This window comes from Pocillopora verrucosa, chromosome 4 (assembly GCF_036669915.1).
Source record: "Pocillopora verrucosa isolate sample1 chromosome 4, ASM3666991v2, whole genome shotgun sequence".
In the NCBI taxonomy this organism is placed as follows: Eukaryota; Metazoa; Cnidaria; class Anthozoa; order Scleractinia; family Pocilloporidae; genus Pocillopora; species Pocillopora verrucosa.
Genome location: NC_089315.1, coordinates 18,008,128 through 18,033,969, shown reverse-complemented (window position 1 = coordinate 18,033,969; position 25,842 = coordinate 18,008,128). Strand labels below are relative to the sequence as shown.

At 37.9% G+C, this 25,842-nt stretch overlaps 1 protein-coding gene and 1 non-coding gene across 2 annotated transcripts; one reads left to right on the top strand and one right to left on the bottom strand.

Annotated features, from left to right (window-relative positions):
• On the top strand, positions 1-25,842 carry LOC131769177 (cytosolic carboxypeptidase 1). Its single transcript, XM_059084930.2, has 27 exons — positions 1-366; positions 462-607; positions 1,025-1,092; positions 1,187-1,250; positions 2,642-2,782; positions 3,808-3,939; positions 6,132-6,225; positions 6,887-6,924; positions 8,463-8,609; positions 9,506-9,580; positions 9,675-9,845; positions 10,203-10,399; positions 11,172-11,317; positions 11,986-12,195; positions 13,775-13,960; positions 14,935-15,031; positions 15,401-15,478; positions 16,770-16,848; positions 17,482-17,714; positions 18,195-18,348; positions 18,433-18,504; positions 20,782-20,890; positions 21,347-21,476; positions 22,055-22,270; positions 23,203-23,379; positions 24,228-24,382; positions 24,625-25,842. The coding sequence occupies exons 1-27, from the start codon at positions 344-346 to the stop codon at positions 24,683-24,685; spliced, it is 3,399 nt and encodes a 1,132-aa protein (XP_058940913.2). The 5' UTR covers positions 1-343; the 3' UTR covers positions 24,686-25,842.
• Trnar-acg (transfer RNA arginine (anticodon ACG)) lies at positions 15,585-15,657 on the bottom strand. The gene has a single exon. It is a non-coding gene; the product is annotated as a tRNA-Arg (tRNA).

Genomic DNA, 25,842 nt, shown 5'->3' with positions numbered 1-25,842 from the left:
ATGGCTGTACTTCTATTAAGTTTGGCTTGTGTACTCAACGGAATGATATCCAGAGAGTGCCAACCGAGTAGAGCATACAGATTGTTTTGTTAGTCAAGATATGTTCAAAACATCAACAGGCACAAGAAAAATTGACTGTACACTGCGATACTTTTATTCTTTTGCGTTAAACCAGCAATGATACGACACGGAGCTAGATTCTTTGGATTATGACGTGACGTTTGGTCCATTTTTTTTTTGTGTGGTTGATTGTGAGAAAAATTCTGCGGTTCTGTTACTAATCTACCAGTGGTATCATACGAAATCGGATGAAAATTATACGAAAGTTTGAGGTCAAAAGAATATGAGCAAGACAAGCTCCAAGGGGTAAGTTTCCACTTTTTGCAACATTCAATGAAATTGTTTTCCTTGTCCGAACGAGTGTTTGTGTTGTGAAAACGTCTGGCCAAATTTTATTTTAGGAGCAGTGCAAGGATAGGCACTTTACTAGAGCAACTACAAAAGCTGTGTCTCGCAGGTTCCGAGGCCAAGTATGATCAAGAGAAGCTTGATGTCGAACAGTTGCGTTACGTTACGAATAAAATTCAGCAACTTTTGTCTTCTCAAGGTAACGGTTACAGTTATGTAATTTAGCATCATGTTACCAAGCACAGAAATAAAGATATACTAAATTTTCAAAGACTTATTTTTCTCCACGTTACCAGCATGCTCTCAGTCAGTTAGATAGTACTGAACGTTAATTGCTCACAATAAGGAGAATTGTCTTTATGGAACAGTTCTACTGTAAATATAGTAAGATTATTTTTTTACAATCAATCATGCATCACTTAAAAGTTGTTGTACGAATTAATTTTTATTTAACGGTTTTTTTTTTCAAACATCTTTTACTATTTATGCATTGCAATAAATGAGGGAAAAATCAAAATTGTGCTAGCTTGGAAAATTTAAATAAATTTGAACCACACTTTGCATTTCTGACAATGGCAATAAGCATGTAACAACTTTTTGATAAACACTTTTGCAGAAAAATGCCGCAAGGATCTGACGACAAAATTTAGAGATGGACTGTCAACACTGCTTTTAGTTCTAGAGGTAAAGCTCTTTCATGAGAAACTTTAATCTTAAACATCTCAGTTTGTGGATCAAGTTTAAGTGAAAATTTAGGAAAATGTTTTGTTTCTTGTAGATGTCAGCAGATACACAACTCATGCTGAACATTTTGGGTTGTCTGTGCGAACTGTTAACCACAGGTATCTGTGTTTTAACCCTTTACACTCTTATGTCAGTATGCATTTTCTTCATACTGTTCTTTATATATTTCCTAAGGTGCTGATAAGGAGAATTTGTTGAACAGTCTAGAACTTCTTTTGTTGGCCAGGCTGTCATTTCCTTTTTTCTTTTAACCTCAATGTGTTATTTTGGGAAGAGAAATTAGATGCTAGTCACTCTTAGGGGTCATAAGGTTAACCATTCATAATTAGTTGAAGTGCGAAAGTTGTAGAAAGGGGGTAAGTTTCCAAAGAAACAATGGTGCTGTGTGGATGGGAGAGTATAACAACAAATGGAATGCTGCTCTGATGAAGGGCTAATGCTCAAAATGTTAGCTTTAAAACTCTTTATGGTGGCCAATTTACATTAACCCTTTAAATCCCAAGATCTGATGGTTAATTCTCCCCTTCAGCTGCTTAACATTTCCTTGTAAATTAGTTTTGAGAACTTGGTGCTAGATCAAGTTAGCAGCTTCTACCTGATAAGTTTGAATATTCTCATTACCTTTTTGCTGATTAATGTATGGATATAATAGGGAGAAGTTTTATGTTGATCACTTCTGGGAGTTAGAGGGTTAAAACTCAGTTGGTAATACTAAATTACTCTGAAAGTTGTAGAGTTTGACTAATACTAAATGGCAGGGCGTTAACAATTACCTGCACCATACAAATGACTTCTTCACTGCATTTACTCTGAAGAGGACCAAAACAGAACTTCCTAATACAGACAGACCGAAACTTAAACCAATCAGGACCCACTCACCAGACTTCAGTCTTACAGCTGATAACATTATGGCTAATCTGACCAATCAGTTTAGATAAACTAGACTTATAACACTCAACTGACAACAACAACTCTTCACTGGACTCTAAGATGACTTCTGCTAAGGTTTTCAAAACATCAGTCACCACTACCAACAAAAGTCCTTATAAGGATTACAGTCGCCTGCACAATCAGATTGCATAAACAAATGTTACCTGCTGGTTAAAACCATTTACTGTGCTACGGCTACTACGAAAGGAAGTCATGTAACTAGGCATAATTTGTAGATTATGATGATTTTGAAAACTAGAGTAGAAATAAAGATCACGATAGGGAAACATCTAAAATATAACTATCATGGCTAATTTTGCTCAGTGGGTGATGTGGTGCATATGATAAACAAAATATATGATATGAAAAATCGTATCACCAAGGGAAGCTTGAATCTATGGTCTGAATCAATATATGAAATGTTACTTAAACATTTAGATCATGTTAACCTTTTAACCCCATGAGTGATCAAGACAGAATTTCTCCTTCTTTGTTTTAACATTATACCCATTCTACAGAAATTTGTCATGAACTTACAATTTTTGTTGCCTGAAAACAGGTAAAAGGGCATCTGTTCTTGCAGCCAAGGGTACTGTAGATATCATACTAAGAGTGATTGTGAGTGCTAGTAAAGAGGCATCAGTTTGTGAAGAGGCCTTGCTGCTTTGCCATGTCATTTTAACAAAAGTTGGGCCAAAAGGTGAGATGTTAGATATATGTAAGTTAATACCTGGTGATCTTTTCGGGTTTATGTAGACAGATAAATCTGAAAGGAACACGGCATTGGGTAATACTTGTTATCTAGAATATATTGACCTTGAGAGCCAGTAACCTCTTACAAAGAAAGCTGTGAAGTCTGCACATGGTTGACCCTGATATACATCATTGGGTTCAGATATTGACCACAGAAGAGTATTACTTGAATCATTGTGAATAGGGTATTTAGAGTCCCTATGTGTAGTATATGTTTAAGGGTGCTGAACTCGTAATCTGGTGGTCCTCCATCCTGCTATTCGCTGGATTTGTTCTCGGTCACCCCTATTTCAACTCCGTGGCTGCACTTTGTAAATAGCCAACTGGTCTGCCTCCTGCCAGTTGGGATTTTCAAGTGCTTTATGTTGCCTCGAATCATTTGTTTCTTTCTCTTTCTTAATGTTAAGTGCTTGGGGGCTTGCAATAAGCACTACATGAATAGTTAATTTAATTTTGATATAGTAGAGAATTAGGTTGCCAGGTACTGTCTCTGAAGTACTTTTGTTGTCATGTTCCTGAAGAAAATCTCAATTGAGTGGTTTAGTATCACTTAAAATCAGGGGCCATGCCAAACCAAACCTTGCAGTCAAGAGGAAAATTGAAAGAGGCCTGGCTTAGAAAATCACATAAATGTATCAGTTCTCAAAGGGAAATGACACTCTTTTGCTCACACATATGGAGCATGTCTTTTCAAAATGAATTCTTCTTGTCAGTGAAAGAGCTACCTGTTGCTGTATTTATTTTTGTTCAGTAATTGTTTGTAAAACTACCTCTGAGGGAGATTTTGGCATCGTGGTTTAGTTTGTCAGGAATACAAAATAAGCAAGAATAAACCAAGAAAAAACAAGGGTGACCAGGTTGGAGAATATTGAAATGGATTGAAATTAAAAAAACTCAGAGATGTGCAATCCATCCACAATTTACCTCCCAAGATCTGCTCATTAATTCTTCATGCTTTCTGCTTGTTCACAGATCGTAAACTTTGTGTGAAAGCTCGTTTGACTGGAGCTCTCCAAGTCACAATGAATATGGTGAAGAACAATACAACATTCTTTAAGGTTCTACAACCTGCATTACAAGTCCTTAAACTTTACTCTGCCAATTGTAAGTTATCAAACTGTACATGTTCAACTCTGCCATACATTGTTTACATGCATTGTCATAAATTGGGGGAATATAAGCTTCATCATGTTCATTTTAGTCACCTGTTTTTGTGTCATTCTTTCTTTCGTCTTCTGATTCCTATGAAGTTATAAGATGAAGGCTTGATTTACAAATAATTAATATATTAAATACATGGTGTGTCCTAAATCTTGACTATGGCCACTTTACATGCAGTTGAAGAGGAGATTCTAAAGGAGGTCTAAAAAAGGCTCTACATAGCACCCCTACCACACAAAATATGTGACTTCAAATTATGATCAGCTGATACCCATAGATCATTGCCTCATCAGTCATAGTCACAAATTTTGGGGTCAGTGATTTGCTACACGCTAATTTTTAGGGGGTGCTTTTGGATGTACAGTCTCACCTGTGGTAAGCAGCATTATATTATGTGGTCACTCTGAATTAAGCAGTCAGTTGTCAAAGTCTCACATTTGTTTCCCCTTAATTACTGTAATTTTCACCTTTATTTAGCAGTCATCTCTATTAATTGGTTGTGGTCACCCTCTACTGAGTCCTCTACTTATACTGAACAATAACTTAAAGCAGAACCACTCTAAGAAAACTAAGAATAATCTTTCAGGTTAAATTTAATCTAAGTTTATCTCCTGAAATTGTTGTTAGCAGTATTCTTCAGTAAACTTTTTTACCTTTTTAAGAGCTTATTAACTCCCTGATCAATCAACAAACTTTTTGCAACCAGGAGCTCCTATCAGAGCTTGTTTACTCCCTGATCCACCAACAAACTTCATACAATTGGGAGCTCTTATCATAGCTCATTTTCTCTCCCAATCAAGCCACAAATTTCTTGTGATCAGGAGCTTTTTTCAGAACTCATTAACTCCATGATTAAGTGAAAAACTTCTTGTGACAAGGAGCTCTTATCAGGGTTCAGTGACTCCTCAGTTGACCGACAGACCTCTTGTGATAGGGAGCTCTCATCAGAGCTCATTGAATCCCCAATCAACCAACAAATTTCTGTCTTTTTGAGTGATCAAAATCTGCTATTTATTATTTTCATCATTTTTTACCATATTTCATTAAATCAAGTTTTTTCTTGGTTTCTTTAGCAACAGTTGCCATTTGAGCCATTAACCAACTAATGAAAATTATCCTACATTAAGTAACTGCCAAAGTTAAACTACCCCTCCAAATTTTATTTTATTTGGTTGAGTAGTTACCAATATATTATTGAAAAGTTCCGGCACACATAAATACTGTACAATCAAACCTGTATTAAGGAGTTACCCATGGAGAATGGCAGAGTGACTGCTAAATACAAGTTGACAGCTTAATACAGGTCCCTCAGATTAGGAGTATTATAAAAAAACAAACACAACACCACTTTATGCCATAATTAGCCACTTAATGTACAGAATCTTGCTCAAAAATGCTACTTACTTTGAATTTGGGATAGAAATATGGATTAAAAATTGCTTGAGAGATTACTCTGGGTGTTATTTGAGTGGTTCTGCTTTGAGTGACTGTTCAATACAGGTGAATGACAATACAGACAAGCCATTGGGACTTTGTCAAAGGTGACCCTAACTGCTCAATAGGGGTGATATCTTAATAGAGGTGACAATTATAGTGATAAAGGTGAAACAAATTCAGAACTGTGGTAACCAACTGCTTGATATAGGGTGACCACTTGATACAGTACTGCTTAACACATGTTCTCCTTTATCATTTGGTACTTCCATCACCCCTAACAGCTTGTCACTAGGTCCCCACCTGGTGACTATGGCTGGCTTATCTAAGACCTTTTGTTATCAGGCTTCCATGATTGGATGTCAAACCTTTTGTGTGGTGGGGGTGCCACAAGGTTGACTTTTTCTGGCTTCTACTCCTCAGCCACTATGATATATTCTCTCCAGAAGGAATTATGATTCTAAACAAAGCTCAGTCACATGTTCCTAGCCATGTATGCTTTCTCTTCATCACTTGGGTTGTGTCTTAGGCAAGGCTAGATACTGTACCTTAGCCAGCTACTTGTTGTTGGAGGACATGAGTAAGCTATGTTGTATAAAAGCTTTTTAGAACTGTGCTCTTCATATATCTTAGAAGAGTCAAGACCCTTCAAGCTTTCCTTTGATTCTTCTAAGAGTGCACTGTTGAATCTTGTTTTGAAGCTGTCAACTGCAATGCCCTGGCCAAAGCAGGAGCTGTTGGTGTTCTGTTTAGAGTGGTTACCAGCTGTGGTCACAAGAGGGTTATCTGTTTAAAGTAAGAATGCATTTTTACCTTTTAGCTCTTGAAATGCAGGTATATCATTTGGTTTTGCATTTTATTTCTTAGATCATCATCAGATCTTTTACAGAGCTATTTTGTTGTTCTTTTGTTTTTGAACAAAATTGGCATTTCCAAATTATGTGGACAGAGCCTGATAATTTACTAGTAAGAACAATTTATTAGAGGGTGTTACTCACATGTAATATAGTCAATTTTCACAAATGATTTCCTATTTTCTCTGTTTACATTGACTTTTAAATTAATGGCAGTTATTTTATCTTATTTTCCATGGTTTATTTTTAGAATAATCAGCTTTACATCTGTTGATTAGAATTGAAATTCATAACCCTTCTTCTCACTCCCAGCAGTGATTAAAACATTTAACTTTTTCCTCTAATATCCATACATTACCCAGTAAACAGGTAATAAGAATACTCAAACTTATCAGATAGAAGTGGTTTTCTTGATTTAACACCAAATTCTCATAAGTAATTTACAAGGAAATGTGCAGCAGTAAGAGGGGAGAATTACCAATCAGATCTTGGGAGTTAAAGGCACTACATACCTCACAGTAGCTGTCACAGTGCCCCTTCAAGAATTGGGGTCATATTTTTTCAAGAACTGAAATTGCTTTGTTTTCCTTTCGTTATTTAAGGTTGGTGTTGGAGATAATTGCTACCCTTGTAAAATCAAGTGAGTACTCCATTTTTTTTCATCAGTTAATCATATATTAAGTCATCTGATGGAATTTTTAGCCACCCTAAATCATTTGTAATTCAGATGCCATTATAAAGAAATATTTGAGTTCAATTCAAGTTACCTATGTCTGTTGTTCTTTGCATTCTTCAAAGTTGTTTGAACACAATGAATAACAACAGCAATAATTAGATTTGTAATCCCTAAGCACTTTTTATGTGAAAGCTGCTTTGTTGTTGAGCTACATGTAAATGAATAACCTGATTTATTATTGTAGTTATCTTGCAATATTCCCTATGTCACAGTTGTTGCAAATCATTTTTATGAATTTTACAAGTTCAGACATCATAGGAATTTGATGTAGATAAGAGTGTAGTGCAACCAATATTGGTAATTGTGAAGAACAGCTCCCTGAAAATACCAAACAGTTACCTGAAAAATAAGAATCATTTTGATCCAGTGAAGTGTTGGTAAATTAATATACCCATAATACAGTCATGAAGTGTTAGCTGTTATAATTGTAATGTTGAGGCTACTATCTGCTCACCACAGATTACACTCAGTAGTCTGCTACAAAAAAATAGCAAGCTCTTTTGACTTCAAAGAGGCATATTTGTCCCATGAGGCATCCCTCCTTCAAAGAATGGTAGCACTTTTAAGTTTCTGTGCAGCAGATTTTACTAGACAGCTAAGCAGACTGAAAAAATTGTTAAGAGCTATTTAATTACAATAAGGAACAGAGTTGGACTTGTTAATTGGGGATGGGGACTGCACACTCAAAATCTTACAATCTAGCAAAGTTTTCTTTTTAAATTTAAAATTTTCTTTACTTAAAATATTCATACATGTATATACATTTTCTTGCCATTTATATATTTAGTATTAATAATATTTATATATTCAGGTTACTAACTTTGGAAATTTTGTAAGGAGAAATTCTGTCTTGGTCACTTATTGAAGTTAAAGAGCTAAAAAGTCTCTTTCAAATAAGATAGTTTACTACAGTTAAACATGTTTTAAGTGGTACTCTTTTAAGTGGTGAACCTGTTTTAAGCGGTCAGTTTCAAAGTTCCAAAAAATTTTCCCCTCAATTACTGTAATTTTCACCTCTATGAAGTGGCCACCTCTATTGAACAGTTGTGGTCACCTTTGACTGAGTCCCATCACCTGTGTTGAATGGTCACTTAAAGTGGAACCACTCATCAGGAATAAATTGTGATTCATGCCTATCTTCCAAAATCAATGTAAAGTGTATTTTTGAGCAAATTTTCTACATTATGTGGTCAATTATGGCATGAGATGGCATTTATTACCTTTTTAATAATACCTCTTTTCTGTGGAACCTTTAGTAAGCAGTCAATCTCTATTTAGCACTTAATACAGATTGGACTGTAAATTATTGGACAGTATAAACAACTGCCTTTACCATGTCTAAGCTTATGACAATATAGAAAGACTAGCAGAAAAGTTTTCTTCAGCAGGGGCTAAAAAACCAAGTAATCACCTTTGGCTGGTCTCTCTCTTTTTTTCTACAGAGAGCTGTGCATCAAAAGCAGTCAGCTATGGAGCTGTTCCACTGCTGTTACAAATGTTTTGTGATTGGCAAAGAACAGATCATCATCACAGACAGACAAACATCAGAAAAGCTATTCTGAATGTGATCAAGAATATCACCATGTCAAGTATGTTAACCTTTTACTCCCCAACCTGAGAATACATATTCTCCAATACATATTCTCCATACTGTTCTCATACATTTCATTAGTTATTAACAAGGAGAATTTGTTTAGCAATCAGGAATGTCTTGAGAGGGGTGTTCATTTCCCGTATTCTCATAACCTTAATGGTTTATCCAGTTGTGATAATGTATAGAGAAATTAGATGCTAGATAGTCCTACAGGTTAAAGGGTTAATAGAGGAGACTACTGATTACATTGTTTGAATCTTTAAAATGTCAGAAGGTACACTGTGGTTGATAAATGTTGCTTCTTGAAAGACAAATTGTTCACCCCTGAAATGGCCAAAACATTGTGTAAATCAAAAAGAAATTTTGAGAAATATTGATTGTGAATGTTGCTTTGGATATCTTGCCCTCTCAATTTTTTTGTAGTCTGTAGAGAACTGGATGTCCTCTTGTATTGCTACCCCACTTTTAAATTATTTTGAGTTAGTTGTTACAATGTTTGAAGGAAGAAATGGCCTAAATTATCCTGAATTAACAGTATCAAAAATTGATAGTCAACTTGCTGCTTTGAATTGCAAACCAATAGAAATATCAAGGAAAGATGTTATTTGTTTGGTCACGCATGCTACAGTCAAACCTGTATTACCGGTAAGCGGTCACCCATGGGGAATGAAAGGATTAGGGACTTTGACTACCAACCACTTAACACAGGGTGATTGCTTAATAAGGTGCAGAATTTATTTGTTTGGTTGTGCATGCTACAGTATTTGAGTGTTACAAAGAGAACTCATTAGTGTGCTAGCATCCTGTGCACTGCCAGGATCAATAATGTTGAAAGCAGTATGTGCATAACTAGATGAGATCTATCAGTATGGTTAAATTTCTGAATTTTAGGAAGTGGTAAGAAGGCGTTTATCCAAGCTGATGGTATTAAAACCCTGTACACTTTGTCACTGGAGACTTTGGAGTGTAAGTAAATTTTTATGTCATACAAAATGTTTTAGACTATGGTACATGCTTTTTATTACATTTTTACAGGGGATTCTTTTTTGTTCCATTTCAGGCCGCGAACTTGAAGGGGTAAACAATCTCAGCAGCCAGATTCTACGAAGATGTTTTCCAACTAACAAGCTTCCGTTGTCAACCTTATCATCACCACTGACATTTGCTCTGTTAGATTTAGACAGCGCTGGCCACTCAGCTGTAGAAGATCTACTGGATGATAGTGGGGAAGGTGATTACAATATGCGGGTTGAAACACTCTCTACTGTATAGTTAAGTCTAAGGCAGAGATGCCAACTCTGAAAATCTTTAGAGGTTTGACGTCGAATCACACCCAACCTTCATTATTTGCTGTAAGGTTATTTAACTTTTTTTTAGAATAGACATTATTTTATTAAAACAAAATTAGGTACTTTAATGTGGTAACCACCAGAAAACTTTGTCACTCCAACTAAAATTTTTGAGATTTCCTCAATTTTATAGATTTAAATTCTATTACACTAGACATAAGTGTCTTATGAGGAGTTTTACTTAATCCTATAAGACACATAAGAAGTAATCTTATAATCAAGGTATTTACTCTATGTAGGTGAGTCTACTGATGTGGAATCAGAGGAAGAAGAAGATGACAGTGGTAGTGCAAGTCAAGATGATAAAGAAGGGCTTGAAAATGGCAACAAGGGTAAAAAGCCTGAGATTAATTCCTCAAATCAGAGCAAACAAGTCAAGACAAGAGATGATCTGGCTATGTATGAAAAGTACTTCCCAGAACTGTTTGAATTTCAGGTAAATAGCTGTGGTTTGAAAAGGCAACATTCATCTTTCTGCAAAGTTCACCAGTAAGCAGTCATCTTGTGTGCTAAAGCAGGTTCTCTTAGCTTGTGCCAAAACATGTGTAGTGTGGCGACTTCAAGATTATCACCACCAATTAGATCTGTTATCATATATTTGGAGTATATAATGTGGGGTATTTGCCAGCTGAGAGATCTGTTCCGTGAAAAAGTGCGACCAAGGACACAACATTTTTAAATCCTGGGTCACATTTTTTCACTTTACATACTGACTCTGATTTGGTAAATAGCTAATAATCTATATTGTTCCTCTGGGGAAAAAAAAAACAGAACAAGGCAAATTACTGGGTATTTGCCAAAGGCCAATTGAATAGGTTAAAGTATTAGTGAGTTTAGTGTTGACTGATCTCCTTTATATGTATACATGTACATTTAATTGCTTGTTAGTTTGGAGAATTTGGATTTTTATCAAATAAACACACTATCAGATCAATGTCAGGTTCCGAGCAACTGCGCACCTACCTACCCCTCCCTTAACCAAACAAAAGCCCACTGATAGCAAGTTAATAAGGTTAATATCGGGTTTAGGGAGGGGTAGGTGCGCAGGTTTCTCAGACACTGACATTAAACTAATCTTTTTATCTATTCTCAACATCTGCTTGCCTGCTTGAAAAGCTGATGCAAGTATTGCCTAATCTTTTGATAACTTTGAAAAGTTTAAGGTTGATGTGTAATCATGCAAAATGTTTGTTGTTGTCATTCGTCAGGTTGAAGTTGCCGAGCCAATGGAAGATGACATGGTAACATCATCATATCCAATAGTAATTCCAACAGGTTCTGAAGAGCCCTTGTCCTGCTCGCCAACCGGACCAAGCCATCTGTCAAACCAGCTTGATTCTATGAATTTTGAAAGGTGGGGACATACTGCAGAGTTCAATAAAAATTAGGTCGAAAGTAGGGAGCCTCAGAAGATCATATTAGTTAAAGTGGCATGAAGGATAAACAAATCGAAATGTTGTAGAGGTGTAGGAAGGGAAATTTTGATTTAAAAAATAACGTTGAACATCAAGAAAGAAGTTTTTTTTACGAGCTTAGGAAAAGGAAAAAACTCTGATTACCCATGAGGAATCGACTCTCAGATTTACGTACTCCGCGCTCCGATGCTCTACCTCTGAGCCACAGAAACTCTCTATCACATTTGTTAGATGTAATTTATAAGAAATTTGTTTTTTGTCCGGGTCATATTTAGGGCGTGCACTCAGGTTAAAACATTTAACACAAGTGTTTTTATTTTACCTAAATTCGTCGCAAATAGTTGACGTTTGGTATATTGCTTAAGACATAATGAGATGTATACATTGACCAAAGCACACTGAGTGTCAATAAGTAAGGATTACCCCTCTCCTGTAAAAATCAGTGAATAGTGTACAGATACTTTCAACCTCAATACTGAACACGGTAACAACGGAGAAGGCCGCCTCAAAAGCCCATTTAACCGCATGTGTTCACGGAAGTAAGAAACGAAAAAAAAATTTAATCTCGACTAAGCTTTAGATATGACTTTTGTTTATGTTGCTACAGTCCACCAACTTTGACACAAGCCACAGCGACACAAGAAGAGATTACTCAGGAAGAGAGATCTTCATCCGCGAATTTCACCGCTAAGGTTGATAACAATGGTACCTTTGAAAGTGTGCTGCCAATCGTCAAGACACCATCACCTGATGTGTACGGCCATTATCCACCGTCCGAGCCTGAACCACTGGGACAGAAAAAAACTGGACTACAGAGGTACAGGGCTTATCCAAATTGTTAAACGTGATTTCAAATTCTTAAAGAGTGCAAATGGTTTGAGATACTAGTCTTTAAAAATGTTTGTGGGAGGACGAATCAAATGGCGAGACAGAGAGCACTTCATAGTCTAGGATTGGAATGATTAAAAAGACGGGCAGCTTACGGACTAAAAACTGTTTGTTTCGCACTCGATTTAAAGGTCGGGGTAGACTGTGCCTAAGATAAAAAAAACAGTCGCGACCCAGTCCCCTCCTGTGCCTTTACTTCTTATCCACGTTAGTCGGACCGTACAAGAAATAACAGACTCTCAGAAGTCTATGCCTTCTGAGAGAGCGCGTAAAAAGCAATCTCCTTAAAGTTCTGAGTCACATGTACGTCGGTATTTTTTGGTTGTTGTTGTTTTATTTTTACGATGTTAAAAGTACATTTAACTCGAGCAAGATTGAAAAATACCAGTTTAGTAGGATATGACATATCATCGAGACTATGACGATCCAAAAGGGAACCGGGATTGTTTAATATGGTGATGGACAAAGAGATTCCACGTTCCCCTGCGTGTGTTTAGTGAATATATCACGGATGACATCAAACTGTTTTAAGAACAAGAAAGTGGCTCACGGCGCGCAGTTGAGTGTGTTTCTGGTGAACTTACTACATTTTTACTTCATCTGTGATATATTAATATCTATATGATAAATATAGCCTTCATTCGGCTCGAAAATATACACTGATATTTGTCCGCTAACATTACCTGTTCTAAGATGCGAACAATTTTCCGTGAGCGAAGCTCGAGGAAAACTGAAAGCTTCGAGGAACAGATTATGTTAATGGACAAATATACGAGCATATTTTCGCGCAACTTGGAGGCTATTGTGGTTGTTATCCTTCAAATATTTTGCAACGTGTGTGAAAAATGTTTACGAACAGCTTACTGCGTGGGATGTTTTCCTTTGAGTGTTTTCTGGTACGATTATATGAACAAATGAATATTTCCTTCTTCTGTAACAAGCATAAAACGCTCTCTCGTCTTGAATTAAATTTTAAACGGAGAATTATCGTAGTAGAGGTAAGGTTTGAAAATTATACTTGGATATTTCCCAGTTTTAGATGGGGAATATTTGATCAAGTGATGCGTTTAGACCATTCACGCACGAGCAAAAATATTTGATGGATCATATACTGGATTGTACATTCATTTTGATTGGTTCTTATGATCAAACATACATACGTATACACATGTAGATTAGATGACGGCACCATCAACAACATTTTGCTTTCTCTATCTTGTAACACAGTCAAACGGATTCCGTGTTGCTGTGCGTTTGTTCACTATTAGATAACAGATGACGTGGTCATCATGGAAGTGATAAAAAGAGACGCAGTAGAGTGTGTCAATAACGTTCTTACCACACTTAAACGTCTTCTTTGATCTTACAGACGCACGGCAATATAGAACCCACTACTCATTCTTTTTTTCTTTTTTAATTTTTGCAAACGAGGCATTGTTATCTTTTTATCCCGGCCTTGCCAAGATGACATTGATCCATCTGTGCTAACGTTGCTTGTTGTTTTTCAGAACTATGATCTTTAGGGACATTGCACGGCAGATTCATCCACAGAGAGTGATAAACAAAGTTGTATTTGATCTGGATCAGCTTTTAAGACGACCCGGTGACCCTGGAGGAGCACCTGACAACGGGTTATTAGCTGTGGCTAAAGAGCAACTCAAATTAGGACATGCACGGAAACATAGCAACTCCAGGTTTATACACAGAATAAACGCTTGTCTCATTTGTCAGTTTAATTTTTCAATGTGTGAATCAATCTTCTTCAAACTTAAACTTTCAAGATACACGTTGTAATTCGCCCAGTTCTGACCACCATGGGTCTCCTCTCAAATCAGTTTAGAAAGTTAGGTGTTTGATCATGATAACACCTTCTGTTGTTAAGTTTGTTTGTTGTCATCGCCTATTTTGTGGTTGTTGTATCGGGATTGCGAAAATTTACTCACTGACCATTTGACCCCGAAAACTCCGTTCAAATGGTCTTGATAGTTGATGATAGTTTCAACCACCACGCGCGTTTAAACACGAATTATCATGCACTATCATCGACTATCATTAAGTATCATGTAGTTTGGACGTGTTCAAATTCGAAATGATAATTGATGATAGTTTTTCGGTCCATAGTTTTGCCAACAAACGGGCTCAAACCGAAATGGCAAATGGTAAAATGACTGAAGTAGCCGTCAAAATTTCGCAGAATGTCTCCTAAGTCATTCATATCATTTCCTGGTAGGATTCAGCATCTTTAACTCGCAGCCTCTTGACTAAAATTTCATTTGCCACCAAAATTTCTGAGCGCACAATATTTGTTTACAATAACGCGATCTTCTTGCGTGAGTTTGTCAACTATCGCCAACTATCACGAACCGTTTGAACGCAAACATGATAGCGAATGATAGTTAAAACTATCATCGACTATCATCAACCATCGTGACCGTTTGAACGGGGCTTAAGAGCTATGCGGATATGATTTCTCCCAGCAGTATCGCTCTGAATCAAACATTAAGGTCATGAGAATAAAGGAAATGATCGCAAACTCAAGAAGGTCTTGATTGTTAGACAAATTCTCCCCGAAAGTGCCATGACAAATAAATAGAGAACAGTATGGAGAACTTGCATACTGATGTTAGGATGTAGAAAATCAACCAGTGGATTTGTTTTCATTTTGCAGCATCTCTGAGGGAGAAAGATCCACTCCTGAGGAGACGGCCAGACCGCTGAAGTTTGAATCACGGTTTGAGAGTGGCAATCTACGCAAGGCCATTCAGGTAGTTATTGTGATTTTAGGTGCTTCAGTCGTGAAATTGGAAATTTTGTCGATGTGTGACGTTTTGGCTTTCCAATTGTGAACAATCCATGACTCGACTCGACAATACCCAAGACACTGTAACGCTCCAGGGCTTTAAGACAGAGCTTATTGGCGAGGAATTCTTATTAGAGCGTGTTTTTTTTGGGGGGGTCTACCTGGCTTCAATATAAACTAATAGTTTAGTTTTTGGTTTTAGGGGAGGAGAGGAGGGGGGCTTATTGAGAGGGAGATTCATTTGTTCGTTTAACCATGTGAATTTTAAGAAGTAATGAACTAGCCTATGAATGATCGAACATACTTGCCTTTTTCAACACATCTTATTTCGTAGGTGCGGGATTATGAGTATGATCTGGTTCTAAATCCTGATATCAACTGTAAACACCATCATCAGTGGTTTTATTTTGAGGTGGGTTCTTGCCCTCTTTTCATCGCGTAAGACACAACTAACAGTTCCATGTAGAGGAAGATGTTTTTTCGTTTTGTCACGAGCGTGGGACAAAGATAATAGTCCGAGTCCCTGTAAGGAATCGAACCTCAGATCTTCGGATTCCGCGCTCCGATGCTCTACCACTGAGCCACAGGGACTCTATGGTGAGCGAGGTCCATTACGAAGTTCATATGACACACGTCCTGCATACTGCTAGGATCAGCAATGTCAATAGCGTCATGATTTGTAAATGGAATAAGAAAGATGGCAAGTTTTGAGCTCGGCAAAGAGATAGAAATCCTAGCAATATGCGGATGCTGATCCTAGCAGTAGGTCGATTACTCATGGGGATTCAGAATTTTTTTCTTTGCCCTACACAAGACGAAAAAACATCTTTTTCTATTTCTTTACCGGGCTCAAAGCTTAGCATCTTTCGAATTCTACTTTCATGTAGTTACAGCACTCTGATCGCCGGTATGAAAAGAGATAAACTTAGTCGGACGGACCATTAATAAGTGAAGGAGAGAGGGTGGGTGTGCAGAACTTTCACTTGGTATCCGGTACATTTTTTTCTGTATAATTTTGTCGGTAATATTTATTGTATGAAGTTTATGCCGCTGGGGAATTCTTGTCAGGGCTGGGCCGTCTGTGATGTTCTTTTTTTTCTTTACTTGGCTCGCTATCTTCATTAAAACTATCGCTAATGGTCCTTCCCTATAGATAGGTGATGGGAGTTGTTAAGAAAGACACAATGCCTTAGAAGGTTAAATAATCAATAGCCTCTATTTGGCGCAAAAATCTACTCGAATATTTGTCCACGGACATCTGTTACGAGATGCAAGAAGTGAGTCTACGAGGAACGGATAATATCTAAGGAAAATTATACGAGCATATTTTAGCGCCAACTGGAGGCTACGCGCAGGGAAAATTGTTTACGAACAGCTTACCGTTTATTGCGTGGGATGTTTACTTTCCAGTGTTCTCTGGCAAGGCTTTATGAGCACAAAAACATGCGTGTTCTTCTGTTACAACAGTTAAACGCCCTCTGACCTTGACTTAATTCTGACACGAAGACTTTTATCGTAGTGGACGTAGGGTTTGAAAATTGGTTAATATCACTAGGGGAATATCACCGGATATTCCTCAGTCTTAGCCGGAGCGTATTCGGTCGCATGACCCATTTCGACCAATCGCGCGCGAGATAAAATATTTGATGAATTACAATTGTGGATATTGGCACTTCAAGTCTGTGCGTTTCTCTTCATTTCAGGTTAGCAATATGGATGCTGATATTCCTTACAAATTCAACATCGTTAATTGTGAGAAGATCAATAGTCAGTTCAACTTTGGTAAGTTGGTTTTTATGAGTAATAGAATTTCCATTTTTTCGTGTAGGCTTTTCATGACACTGATTGTTTCTTATGTTTTCTTCAAACTTTTGACGGGAAGTTGGCGTACGTTGGCCGGTGTATCGCAGTCAGAAGGCCATCTGACCAAAAATCGGTGCTCGCTGGGGTTGCAAAACTCACGAAGTACTCAGAAAGCTTAAGATGTTTCTTAAATTATGGAGAGCGCATTTCGATTTATTGTCGAAACGAAAACCAAAGTAACCGCAAAAGCTAATCAGAGGAAAAGAAAATGTAACAAGGAGCCAATGAGAACGCAGAGTCAAAATGGGCAAACGGCTTAAAGCGCGGGAAAACGCGGGTGACTAAGTCGTGGTTGGTTTTAGTTTTGAATCTGATTGGTTTAGAGGATAGCGCAAGCTTTGGACTCATCACAGAGCGACGTAAAGTAAACCTCAGCAATCCGGAATTTGAAAATTGCTTTGTAACTTGAAGACGATTTTTGGGGACGTGATTCTGTTCTTGCAGGCTACAAACCTTTTTTAAGACTTAGTACGATTTCATAGTCGGGATGACATATGCATGGTTCCTCAAGGAAATGGTCTTAGTAACTCAATACTTTGTTCGCTATTGTAGGTATGCAACCAGTGATGTATTCCACATTAGAAGCTCAGGAAGACCGCGTCGGCTGGGTTCGAGTCGGGACTAATGTTTGTTATTATAGAAATTACTTCACACGGAGCCGTGAGGTGACTGGTGGACCGACCGGCAAAACCTACTACACGTCAACTTTCACCGTGACCTTCCCTCACACAAATGATACATGTTACTTCGCTTATCACTACCCCTACACCTTCACTATGCTTCAGGTAGGTCTTCCCATGTTACGTTGTCATCTTTCTGTGTCGAGGTTTGTACAGTGTCTGGAGTTTTTGAAGAAGTTCGGAAATCTTCCAGTCAGTTTTCCATGAAATATAAGGCCGGATAAACATCTGAAAAACTTCACTTAAAAAATCTAGAATGTTTTTTTATTAACAGGATGTTGCTTATTGAATGAAATGTTAGTCGTCTAATCGCATCTCTTTGACAAAATTTTTTAACAAAGTTTGAGAGACTTCTTCGGTTTAATCCGCGAATCTGCCATCATAGATATTAGAACACATTTTATCGTAGTTTATGTGTGTTTGTGCCGATGTGTTTTTAAGTAACCACGGAGAAGTGTTGAATTTCGCCTTAAAAACGTTTTTTGTAAATCTAGCCGTAAGACTCTCTATATCCTTCCTTCACCTCAAAGAAATCAAGACTAGAAAATGATATTCCGTTGTGGGTACCTTACTCTTTTTATGTAGAGTCACTTATCACGCTTGGAGTCCGGTTTTAGTACAAACGATATCTTTTACCGCCGCTTGACTCTGTGCAGCACTTTGGCGGGAAATCCTTGTGACGTCATCACCATCACGGCACAGCCTCGGGGCAGAGATGCAAAATCCATTGAACTTCTGAGTAAGTGATTTGCGCCGTTCCTTGTATTGGACAAAATTTTAGGTGTTGTTTTTAAAGGCACGATCTTTACTTCATACGTTTTAGGGAACAGGCCATATATTTTCCTCACAAGCCGTGTTCATCCCGGCGAAAGTAATTCAAGTTGGGTCATGAAAGGTAACGCGATCTTCATATGGTGAATTACATTCATTATGTGTTATCTTTTTCATTATTATTATTATTATTATTATTATTATTATTATTATTATCTTAGTCGAATCCTTCAAACAATGGTTTTAATAAAACCTGCGATTTATCGCCGCCTATAAGACCTCTTACCGCTGTAATGGGCCCTTTACAGGCACAGCAGCCCATAAAAACATCGGCATCCGATTACAGAAAAAGTTATCGAAACCCTGCCTTAAAATGACCGAAGTGAAATAAATTGATTGTTCAGTTCGGGATAGTTATCAAATTTAATAACCGGGACCAAAACAAAACAGTAACCAATCGCTGCTCAGAGTCACTTTCACGTGACATGTTACTAAGACAACAATAATGTATTCAACATGGCGTCCGAAGGCCGAACAACACTGAGTATTCTAAACCGATTGTTTTCGACTGGCGTCTTCTTCTTCTTTCTCAGTCTCAATAATTTTCATTCGTATTATTTTACTTACTTGGCGGACGGCGAAGCGCCCAGGTTTTTCAGCACTTGTCTCGGTACGTTCCAACTGTATATCTGTGCAGAAGAAAAAGTTTATTTTCAGTGATACTGCTACTTCATTAGAGAATCGTCCAAATAACAAACGGCTACAGCCCATGGGCGAAAAGAAAGATGAAATCGTAGCGTATTACTAGCGCGAAATCGTGTAAATGGGAAGATTGCTTTAAATAAAAGCTTCTCGAAACATGCGAGATGTTGGAGAACCCATACTGCTACTCACTTAACGTGCCTCCACGGCTGCATCCACTCCTTCTTCTTTCATTTCTGATTTGACCGGTGAAAGCCTTCTCGAGAGATATCTCTCACTGCAATCGAATGCCAAGCTTCAAGGTAGATTACAAAAGTGCAGATTGAAACCTCTTCTGGGCCAGGAATACTTAAGGCAAGGGGAAATGTATGAACAGAATGGTGAACCAGCTACGGAATCTATTACCGACACAGCAGAGTGAAGAAGTAATGTGTCTCCTTCACTTGCAAACGTGCTTGGTCTTACTCCAACTTATTGTCATCAAGGAACACCAACAGAGAATGAAAATATCCAATTAAGAGTGAAATTCCCTGACCTTGAAGAACTTTTTTTTCCTGACCGTTTCCTGACTTGTGGCAATTAAGATAAAGTTAAATCTGTACTCAAGCCAAGTTGACTATCCAGCAGGAACTTATCCTTTGCATGAAGTGACAGGGGGCTCTCGTTTGACAAAGAATTAGTTTGGTTTTGGTTAATAGGATTCTTTTCGGGCAGTAACAGCACAGTGAAAGGAACTATCATTGTTTCAAAAAGGTTTCCTTGCAAACTGAGTAAAGTGCAGTAATAAGAAATCGTAAGTTAGACAACAATGTTCAAATTATGATAAACAGAAAGATTAAAACCATCGTCGAAAACACAAAGTGGCGGTTGGCGACTGATTAAGTGGCAAACCAAGACCATCCCATGCACTTTTTTCCTGCAGTTTGCATCGCGATAATTAACAGTTGCGTCGAAAGAAAATGGATTTAAGAACAGCTCGATATTTTTTTTTGACTCCGGAAAAGTTCATCTTCTAACCTAAACTTTGGGGCAAAGCTTTTTGAAAAAGGTATCTCGATCAAACGTGTCATTCCAACTGTCCTGTTACATCTGCGCCCAAAATGTCGCCTCTATCACCCCATGACGACCACCATCTTGAGAACGCACGAAGAGCGGTATCTATTCACTAATTTCCAATATAATTATTGGTATATACGGCGATTAATAACAAATAAACAGCGAAAATTTCGAATTGGGTACGAAAATCTTCGATTCTCGAAATGGTCGTCATGTTTTGACGTAAAGTGGTTATCAAATCTGATAACTATCCCGGACTGCTTTTTGCAAAGACAAAAAGTAACGTTCATAAGGGTCTAAATTCTCGTTTCCATATGGCATTCGGACACTAGGAGATTGAAAATTGTGCAATTCATACGAACAAAAGGAGTGGATTAAAGAGGAGATTCACAATTTAATCGCACCAAAAAATGCACTACCAAAACGTACTTTAAATTTGCTTCACCTTGAAACTTTTTCTTTGTACTGTGTAACCGTTGTACCTTGCTCTTCTAAATCAAGACTAGTTATCTGGCTTTTTAGATTTTTTAAGACTTAATATTGATATTAACTTCCATCTGTTAGCGAGCTCATGCCATATGTGACTCTACTGCACTACTCTACTCTACTTTTTTGTCTCACACAGTATTGTTTTCTTATACAGGAGTTCTAGACTTTTTAATGAGCAACTTCTACACTGCACGTCATCTGCGGGAGACTTTCATCTTCAAGATTGTACCCATGCTTAACATTGACGGAGTTATCAATGGCTGGTAGGGTCTTACTCTTGTAGAAATTTAGCCGCTGTCCTTCCGTTTTATTGTTCAACGATTTTTTTAATATGTATATTTCGTCCACTTATACAACAATTCTAAACGAGGGAATCAGTGTCTTTCTTGTGAATTTTTAGCCATGAATGATATCTGATGTGTGCAGTATTGTAAGAATTTTTCTCAGTATTGCATTTTCGATCAATTCTTTTGGCACCGTCAGCTATTCTCCACACCCACCCAACCCACCCACTCAATCCCCCACTTCCTCATGATCCATAAGGAGAAACTTTATACCTGTAAATAACCTTGCTCTGTAACCTTACAATACTGTGAATCTTTCGTGAAGTTAATTCATTAATAGAACTAAATAGAGTTTCCTTTGACGAAATACAAAGACTTTTTTTATGAAGATTTTACCCTTGTTCTTTACAAAATTTTATTGAACCTTTCTTGCAGCCATCGATGTTCTCTGTCGGGTGACGATTTAAACAGGCGCTGGATCAATCCCAGCATGCTACTTCACCCCACTATTTATCACGTGAAAGGATTGCTGTTGTACTTACAGTCTATTGAAAAGACTCCTTTGGTGAGTAGCATTTGCTTGTAGCCGTGAGACAGATCAATTGTGCCGAACCTAAGTTGTGTTAATCCCGGCTACTAAACAATTTTGAGTTGTTATGTGATCGTGTTGTTTCATTCTTTTACTGCGTGGACAAAATTTAATTTGCATGACTTACATGGTGTACCATCTTGGACAAATTAGAGGAACACAACAATCATTTCTTCCTCTCCCTAGTTCATAGTCGACAAAAAGGTGCGATTTGGTCCTCGCGCTTACTCATCATTCTCTCTTTTTTTCTCCTGAGCAAAATCGAAGCTGCTTTGAGATCGGCTACATTTTCCCTCGACAGAAGCTCTTCTTAACTCTCTGACCCCTTAGAGTGACTAGCATCTAATTTCTCCTTACAGTATCACTCTCGATTCACACATAAAGGCCTCGAGAATAAAGGAAATGATCACCAACTAAAGAAGCTCTTGACTGTTAAACAAATTCTCTTTGTCGACACCATAGGAAGGAAATATACAAAGAACAGTGTTGAGAATATGCGTACTGATATTAGGGTGTAACAGGATTAAATCCGCCTCATGTTCTTCTTCTTGTAGGTTTATTGTGACTTCCATGGTCATTCACGTAAGAAGAACGTATTTATGTATGGCTGCAGCACAGCTGCCACACTGGCTGCTAGTTCGTCTAGCTCTGGTGAAGTCGACAGTAGTGACTTGGTAGATTCTGTCAGGGAACGTGTAGCTGAACTATCTGGCTCCGAATCCACCAGTAGCATGGACCCGAGTGACATAGAGGAAGATCCCGGATATAGGGTGAGTGTAAAAAAAAAAAACATACTTATCAACAAAACGTTTTTCCTGGGAGCTTGGAAGATGACAGAGATACTAGAGACACACCCTGTGAGCATTGGACTTTTGCAACGATCGAAGTTAGGTCTTCGATACTCATGAGAAGGAAGCTCTCATTCTTCTCAGGGAGCATGGGCTCATTTCCCGAACAGCAGCTTATGATCTAGGCGAAACTTTACTTTTCTTTTCAGTAGTAGCCTTTTGCGAAATGATTGGTAAATATTTGCATATGCTGCGAGTTTTTTCTTTCTCGCACAAATGGAATCATAGGATGATGATCATATCGCGGACTCTCGTGTTCGGTTAGCATCGAACTGAAGTCATTATTTCTCTTAGTTAGTACGTGTGCTTCACTGTACGGCCCACTAATTAAAAAGTTTCGCTTCGCGCTTGGGTCGTAAATCTAAGTGGAAAAACTTGATCCGTAACTTTCAGTGCGGACTTCGAATTCGGTTGGTCGGAGGTACTAAGTTCAGGGGAAAAAAGATGCTGGAGAACGAGTACTGAAATCAAATATAAAATAATGAGTGAAAATTTTGAATAATAGTCTTGCGAGACTCTACAATTCCGTTCGTGAATTTTAGGTTATCAAACTTTCTACAATGTTAGCGGCATTAAAGAGCTGTGCAATATAGGTGGTTTTCTTAAAAGTGGCACTTGGCAGGTTTTTAAAAGAGAATCTTTTTGATTTCGGAATTATCATTCCGTTTCTATGTCCTCTTCGTCATGTTTTGGCGTCCTCTTTTTTATTCTCTGCTTCTACTCTCTGGAGAAGATCTTATTGCAATTAGCGGCTAGTTTTACCCATCCAAAAAGCATCTTGAAATATCACCAAGGAACTCTGTTAACGAAGCACTTCTGCCGAACCAAGCTGACTATTTCTTTTATTTATGCAGACATTACCTCGAGTTCTTCACAACATTGCACCAGCGTTTTCGCTGGGCAGCTGTAGTTTCATTGTGGAACCGTCCAAAGAATCCACGGCCAGAGTTGTGGTGTGGAGAGAGATTGGAGTGGTCAGGAGTTATACCATGGAGAGTACATACAGTGGCTGTGATCAGGGACCTTATAAGGTGAGTTCTCATTGGATAAAGCTAGTGCGAAAAACATAAAAACACAAATTGAACAGACACTGTTGTGAATGTTACTGGGTGGAACTAGAACACCTTTGGTCCCGCTTTTTCGAAGGGTAGATAATATTATCCCGTGGATAAATCTCTGTTCAGTGGATGGCGCGGTATTTTTTATTCACGCTTATCCGTTCGATAACGTTATCCTCCCTTTGAAGAACTGGACCCTTCTTTATAACTGCTGTCAAAGTCGGATTTCTCTCTGTTTTTAAGTTGAGAGAAGGAAGTTTTCATTCAGTCAGGGAGTGAGTTAGTTAGTTATTGAGTTAGTGAATGAGTAGGTGAGGGAGTCTCTCAGTGGGCCAGTCTGTCTGTCAGTCAGTCAGTCGTTGAGTGAGTCAGTCGGTGAGTTATTCAATCAGTCAGTAATTCATTGAGTGAATCAGCCTGTTAGTTAGTCAGTTAGTCGGTGAGTTATTCAATCAGTCAGTAATTCATTGAGTGAATCAGCCTGTTAGTTAGTCAGTTAGTCGGTGAGTTATTCAATCAGTCAGTAATTCATTGAGTGAATCAGCCTGTTAGTTAGTCAGTTAGTTAGTTAGTAGTTAGTTAGTAAGGCAGTCAGGGAGTCAGTAATTCAGTCAGAGAGTTAGTGCGTCAGGTAGTCACTTGGTGAATCAGGCAGGCAGGTAGTCAGAGTTAGTTTGTCAGTCAGCCAGGTCAGGCAGTCATTTTGTCACTGAATAAGTGAACGAGTCTGCCAGTCAATCCGTTTGTTAGTCGGCTGTGAGTCAGTCATTGAGACAGTGAGTACTAAAAATCAACACGTTAATCTACATTTTTGTTTAAAGGGTTACCACGTGGGAACAAGAGAACTGGAGGAAATGGGCCGTTTCTTCTGTGCCGGGCTTCTCCGTGTTGGACGCTCCTACTTCTATCAAAACAACCAGCAACAATCGCCATCAAACGACAATGCAGATGTGATGCGTAATGCTGATAGTTCGTGGTGAGTTCCTCGCGTGAAACCTCTCCACAATTTTAGCTCCACGCGCGGTGTATCATAGTAGAAAGCAATTTTTAATTATTTCTATGACACCTTTTACATGTACTTGTCTCACTGTTAGTTGAAAAAACAAACAACAACATAAAAAACGAAACGTTTTCACGAGGCCGTTTATGTTTAATTTGAAAATATAAGTTGTTGCAAATTTCTTTTTGAGCTAATGTGGAATTTCTTCTTTCCCTAAGGATAAGGACAAGTGAGCTGTTTGTTCCCTGTGAACTCGTCACAAGTGGAGTTGTCGTTTGATTGTAATATAATTCTTGAAAACACATACTAGAAGAGCAGCAGTCAAGCGTCGGCGCGTGTGTAAACGTTGTATTGACTGGGTGTTGTACTTTCAGGCTGTAAGAACAAGGTTGTCTCGCACGAGTTACAAACAACCACGTAAGCCAGTAAGTCACGGTGTTTCACAAGCTTAGAACATTTTTGGTAAATCTCAAAACGGAATGGTAAATCAATAAGATACCTGTACTTGAATTAGGTTTGTGTTCGAAAAGTCTCGAGTTTTCCTTCTGCCCACTTTTGTTTCCCTTCACAGATTTGAACGTTTCAATTGTCTGTCACATAGTTTGCGAGACGCGGTTGTTTCTTATGTTTCCCTTAAAATTTTACGCGGGAAATTGGCGCGCGGGCGGCCAAAATTGTTCCCCTCGCGCATGCCCTAGATTTGATGGCAGTGTTATGCTCAAATACCTAAGGAATTCACGTGACTATTAGTTGAACGGTGAAATTAGAGGTAATTTGAGCAGTGAAAGGTAAATATTGAACAGATTTAACTATGAAATTCTAGTTTTAGCCCCGCATAGACAGGACGAACTGTTTTAACTTAAGAGGCTGAGGAGTACCAATGCTCAAGACAAATTTAAGCTCGTAGACCTATGTCCCACTGACTCGTTGTGCGACCTTGAATGACATCATGGGAAGGGTCAGGACTTCCCAGAGTCGTCTCGGTCCTTATTCTTTATTTATAAACTATATAAACTAATCTAAGGATGAAATTAACAAATAGAAAAGTAATATATATGCCGTGAGTAAAGCCAACTGTAAACTGTGCTCCAAAGGGAAATGTTGGTCAAAAGGTATCATTTTAAACCCGTATTAATTCGCATCTTTAGTCTGGACAACTGCACTGGTATGCGAGAAGAGCCAGTGAATAAGTATTTATATCAAAGAGATTTTGAACCAAATTTACGTAAACAGCATAAAATTTAAACTGATAAGTGATTTAAAATTAGAGTTTACAGCTATTTGTTATTACTGAATGCTAATTAATATTTGGATTGATGTATTAAATTTATACACTGTAGTTTATTTTTATAACATGTAAAAGTGAACTTTGTTTATGTCTGTCAACATTGTAATCTTTGGTTATAAGTAAATTTTTAGAAGAGACGTTATTATCA

Bases quoted from the DNA above. Each gene is read 5' to 3' on its own strand.
- LOC131769177 (XM_059084930.2), top strand. From the start codon at position 344: ATGAGCAAGACAAGCTCCAAGGG. The intron at 367-461 runs GTAAGTTTCCAC...ATTTTATTTTAG, and splicing joins AGCAAGACAAGCTCCAAGGG to GAGCAGTGCAAGGATAGGCA. The intron at 15,479-16,769 runs GTGGGTTCTTGC...TCTTCATTTCAG, and splicing joins ATCAGTGGTTTTATTTTGAG to GTTAGCAATATGGATGCTGA.